General features: G+C 45.7%; 1 protein-coding gene across 1 annotated transcript; it reads left to right on the plus strand.

Moving 5' to 3' along the window:
• Window positions 1–723: 723 nt before the first annotated feature.
• Window positions 724–2,715, plus strand: Gpr12 (G protein-coupled receptor 12). The gene is made up of 2 exons (XM_051205330.1): window positions 724–910; window positions 1,949–2,715. Exon 2 carries the CDS (start codon window positions 2,037–2,039, stop codon window positions 2,562–2,564), a length of 528 nt encoding a protein of 175 aa, XP_051061287.1. The 5' UTR covers window positions 724–910; window positions 1,949–2,036; the 3' UTR covers window positions 2,565–2,715.
• Window positions 2,716–5,270: the final 2,555 nt, after the last annotated feature.

The following is a 5,270-nucleotide window of genomic DNA, read 5'->3' on the forward strand; positions in this document are numbered from 1 at the left end:
TGATGCCCTAGATGAAGGGTCCGCAGGATCCTTTGCACTACATAACAATTAGGTCACACGGAAATGTGACTTCTCCCACCTTTCAGCTGGAGATCATGATCAGATTTAAGGTCTGATCCGGTTCCCGTATAAGAGACATAGGCCCATCCTTTCAAGGCAGACACCTTCAGGATCTTAGTCCTAGACTTCACAGATGTGGTAATGGAAATAATAAATTAACAATGTCACTTTGGTACTTAAATTAATTGGGTTTGGGTCAGTGCCTGCAGGAAACTTTTGCAGGAACGCCCTAAATGATATCCACTCGCAAACAGCTCCAGGAGTACTTAATAAGTAAACTGGGCAATGATACCCGCAATCCAAGTAGCTGCAGCTTCTATCCAGTTAAGCGAATGTCCCCAAGGGAACAATAACATTGAGTTTGCAGAGTGGCCAGCTGCAGCTGGCTACTGTAAAGTTCCTCTGCCCCAACCTGCTCACCCCGCATCCCTCCTTCACATCCTGAAAACCCAATCACAGTTTTCAATTATTTTGGTCTTGAACCAAAAGAAAGGAAAAAGCATGAGGAAGTCGAGCCCCTGGTGGCTAGGACTCGTCAGGGAAGTCACAGGAATCAAGTAGGAGGCCAGGTTCTCCCCCAGGACAAGGTGCAGAGAGGGTCTCAGCTTGACTGCTGCAGGCGGGTGTCCACGGTGGCGGTCCCGCCCCGCGCGCCGCTGCGACCTGTGGGGGCGCGCGCGGCCTCATGGGGTTCCCGCAGGAGCGCGCCGGGCGGGGAGCGCGCAGGGCGGAGAGCCGGGCGCGAGCGCCGCCGCTCACCTGCCGCGGGCGCCACCGCGGACGTGCCACGCGGGTGGCCCGCGCTCTTCGGCAGCACCGGAGGAGCCCCCCTCGGTCTGGGCGTGCCAAGGTGACCCCCGATGACCCCCTGCCCCGTAGGCTGCGCGTCTCCGCAGCTAGGGGAGCGGCCAAATGCATGCACATCCTTCTCTCTGTCTGTCTGTCTGGGCACCTCGGTGGTACACACCTACCTTTTGTGGCCCTTGCTTTCTGATCCATGCACACAGGGAGAGGCTGAGACCCTCCCTCCCTGCCTCTTTGTTTGGGTCCGGAGGTGTGTTTGGGGGTGTGCACGCGCGTGGGGAATTTTTGGAGGGGTGGGAGTTCCGGGCCCTTAAAATATTCCATCCTCCTGCAGACTTATAGCTGCTGGGCGGTGCTCTCAGCTGTCCAGATGTCAAGCAGTTGTTGCTTTTTGGCATGAGAGATGCAATTAGTCAATGTCGGCTCCCAGCGCCTTGGCAAGTGCGCTTGTGCCGCCTTGGGAGTCCTGTCCCGTGTTTCCCTCAGTGACCAACCGCATTTCGGTTGTGGGGTTTAATCCATGCAGACTTGAGCTTTTGTTTCTAATTCCTGAAGCTCGTGGCATGTTTGACACTGGTGTCTGAGCCTAGGGCTGTCTGTCTGTCTCTGTATATTTTGCATGATCTTGGATTCGTACCTTACTTTACCCAAACATTAAAAAGCCTGTCTTTCCATTGAAGAGTACAGGGGTTAAAATGAACGAAGACCTGAAGGTCAATTTAAGTGGGCTGCCTCGGGACTGTATAGATGCCAGTGTTCCGGAAAACATCTCAGCCGCTGCCCCCTCCCAGGACCCTGTTGCGGAGTCAGAACCTGAGCTCGTTGTCAACCCCTGGGACATTGTCTTGTGCAGCTCAGGAACCCTCATCTGCTGTGAAAATGCCATTGTGGTCCTTATCATCTTCCACAGCCCCAGCCTGCGAGCACCCATGTTCTTGCTGATAGGCAGCCTGGCTCTTGCAGACTTGCTGGCTGGCCTGGGACTCATCATCAATTTTGTTTTTGCATACCTGCTTCAGTCAGAAGCCACCAAGCTGGTCACAATTGGACTCATTGTCGCCTCTTTCTCTGCCTCTGTCTGCAGTTTGCTGGCTATCACTGTGGACCGCTACCTCTCCCTGTATTATGCCCTGACGTACCACTCTGAAAGGACCGTCACGTTTACCTATGTCATGCTGGTTATGCTCTGGGGAACGTCCATCTGCCTGGGGCTGCTGCCTGTGATGGGCTGGAACTGCCTGAGGGATGAGTCCACCTGCAGTGTGGTCAGACCTCTCACTAAGAACAATGCTGCTATCCTGTCCATCTCCTTCCTCTTCATGTTCGCACTGATGCTTCAGCTCTATGTCCAGATCTGTAAGATTGTGATGAGGCATGCCCATCAGATAGCCCTGCAGCACCACTTCCTGGCCACATCGCACTATGTGACTACCCGGAAAGGGGTCTCAACCCTGGCTCTCATCCTGGGGACCTTTGCTGCGTGCTGGATGCCATTCACGCTCTATTCCTTAATCGCCGATTACACCTACCCCTCCATCTACACCTACGCCACCCTCCTGCCCGCTACCTACAATTCCGTCATCAACCCTGTCATATACGCCTTCAGAAACCAAGAGATCCAGAAAGCCCTCTGCCTCATTTGCTGTGGGTGTATCCCTTCCACACTGTCCCAGAGAGCACGGTCTCCCAGCGATGTGTAGCAACCTTCCTCCACCAACCACTCCACTGCCCAGGATGGCTAGTGCTCTCCTCTTCTCAGTCCTTGGCACTGGATTCTCACAAGCAGAAGCAATGGCATCAGCCAGATAAGCGATGACAGTGGAAACCATGTCACCAGTGTTAAAAACAAAAAAGAAAAACAAAAACTACTTCTCTGCTCAGCATTATGTTGTTTGCTTTGAAAGTTAGGCTTATTATTATTTAAAAAATATTTTATTTAGTTGTTTATTTTTTCCTTTGTTGGTTTGGAAGGTGTAGTGGGACCCCACGTGGCCATGCAATGATGCACAAGTCCCAGGATTTTTAACCTAGACTTAAAAATAAATGGAGTTTTTAAGGAAACTGTAGAAGGTATTACTTTTTGTGGACTTTTTTTTTTTTTTTTTTTTTTTTTTGTAAATCAAGGCGGATCTTCCATTTTGTATGTATCTAACAGGATATAAGCTTTTTGATATGACCAAAATAGTTTATATAATTGTGTTTGGAAAGACTTGTTTTAAGTAACACAAACTCATTAATAAGTTACCAATAACCAAACCACAAACTCATTTATTCTTTTCCACTCTCAGCAGTTGCTGCCTCTGAGAATTACTTTGCAGTGTCTCTGTGTTACAGTTTGACATGCACGGTTACCTGTTCTAGTCACACCACTAATTGCAATATTGCCACGTTGAGCCCAGATTTAAATGAGTCATTTTCAATACAGTTTTAATATATTCTTTCCAAAATGAGTCATGAAAAAACATGTTGAATTATATATGAGGTAGCACTAGGTAGGTTTGCCATTGTGATTTTTAAAACTTCTGGTGATTTTCAGAAAACAAAAGAGAAAATCTATTGAAAATAGATTATTTTTATTTTAATATATTCTAACAAATAAATGAGTATGATGCTGTTAAGAAATATACAAACATCACCTTTCACACCTCTGTGTATGAATATATTAATTGTTTTTCTTGCTTAAGATGAATAGAATTAAGTATTACAAACCAAATTTTTCTGGCTCATATTGTTGGTAGTGCAAAATACATTCTGAAGCAGGCAGTCTCTTGTCTTAATGACGAGGTCTGCGAAATGCCCAGTTAAGGAGACTGGTGTGTGCCATCTGTGTCTTGTGGGCTCACAAAAAGAATAACCATGTGTTTGTTGGTGAAAAGTGTAGTTTCTTTTCACTAAGAGATACAGTGAATGCAACAAGGACAGTTACCTGCTTTCAGAGAGCAAAGATTTAGCTGGGAAATTATTATAAGAAGTGATTTGAAACACGCAACGAGGTCATTGTGCCTGAATGTCACTTTCTGTGAGAGCAGACAGATGCAGACACACCATCCCTCTGTTTGTAATGGGCTTTTTGCTGTATCTTTACAGGAAGTGGGAGAATTTCTGGATGGTACATTAAGACCAGTGTCCTTGGGGGCATCATTTGTAATGGATCCCCCTCAAAAGATTTATCCAATGAGTTATACCCATGATGGCTTTAGGATCAATCTCCAAGCCTGCATGCCAAAGCTATCCCTCCAACACTGCTTCTCAAGCAGCACAAGTGAGAATAAATCCTGTACTTGAATCTGCATCTCCTCTCAGAGGCTATTTGTGGACACACGTGAGGGGGTGACATATTTAAGAAGCGGGAAAGGATTTTCAGCACTGTATAATCACCACTTGTCCGGCTGACAACTTTAAAACATGTCTTTTGAATAGCAGATGGGCTTGGTAGGATGAATGGGCTGAGTGTATTTATTTAAATGTTTTATTTATTTTACTTACATATATGTACATGTGTGTGTGCATGTGAGTGTAGGTGCCCTGAGAGGCCGGAGGTATCCAATTGACCTGCACTGGTGTTACAGATAGTTGTGAGCCACATACAGATGTTGGGAATAGAACCTGGGCCCTCTGCAAGAGCAGCCAATGCAGTGTTCTTAACCACTGAGCCATCTCTCCAGCCCCAGTAAGTTAGTTAAGACATGGGCAGGAGAATATTCATAAGGAGTTCTTAAAGCAAAAGACGATGTCTTATGGAAATAAATGGAAATTATCATTTGCATATCTCTGGGAGGAATTACAGGAGAACAGTAAGTTTTGCCTGGACCACATGTATTCTCAGTCCCATACTTGATGTTTTACCAACTTTAAAAAAACAAAACTGTAGCTGTGAAAACACACATTTGTGGTGAGAAAACCACAGCTGCAGAGAGAGGTGAAGAAGCAGACTGAGGCTGCAGAACTGTAGTGTAGGGCTAGAGCTGAGGACAGGCTTCCCACAGCCTAGATGGAGTTCCTTCCCTGAATAATGTCTTTGATCTCTCACTCCAAAGAAAGCTCCTTTTAACATGTCACTGTCACAAAACTTAAGAGAAAGCTTCCAATTTAAAATTACATGTGGACCAATAGCCAGTGAGGGTAAATGTTTGTGTACACGGTGAGCTGTGTGAAACAGTCTTATATATTTACTCAATGGTTGCTTAAAAGTTTTTACATTAATTTGTTTGTGTATGGCATGTGTGGTGCTTGTATGTGTTCATGTATGCATGTGTGTGTATGTATGTGTGTTTATATATAGATATATGTGAGTGTGTATCTGTATATGTGTATATGTATGTGTTTATATATAAATATATGAGTGTGTATATGTGTGTATGTTTATGTGTGTATATGTGTATGTATGCATATGTGTATGTGTGTAT

Source organism: Phodopus roborovskii, unplaced genomic scaffold (assembly GCF_943737965.1).
Source record: "Phodopus roborovskii unplaced genomic scaffold, PHOROB, whole genome shotgun sequence".
NCBI classification, from domain to species: Eukaryota; Metazoa; Chordata; class Mammalia; order Rodentia; family Cricetidae; genus Phodopus; species Phodopus roborovskii.

Bases quoted from the DNA above. Each gene is read 5' to 3' on its own strand.
- Gpr12 (XM_051205330.1), top strand. From the start codon at position 2,037: ATGCTGGTTATGCTCTGGGGAACGTCCATCTGCCTGGGGCTGCTGCCT.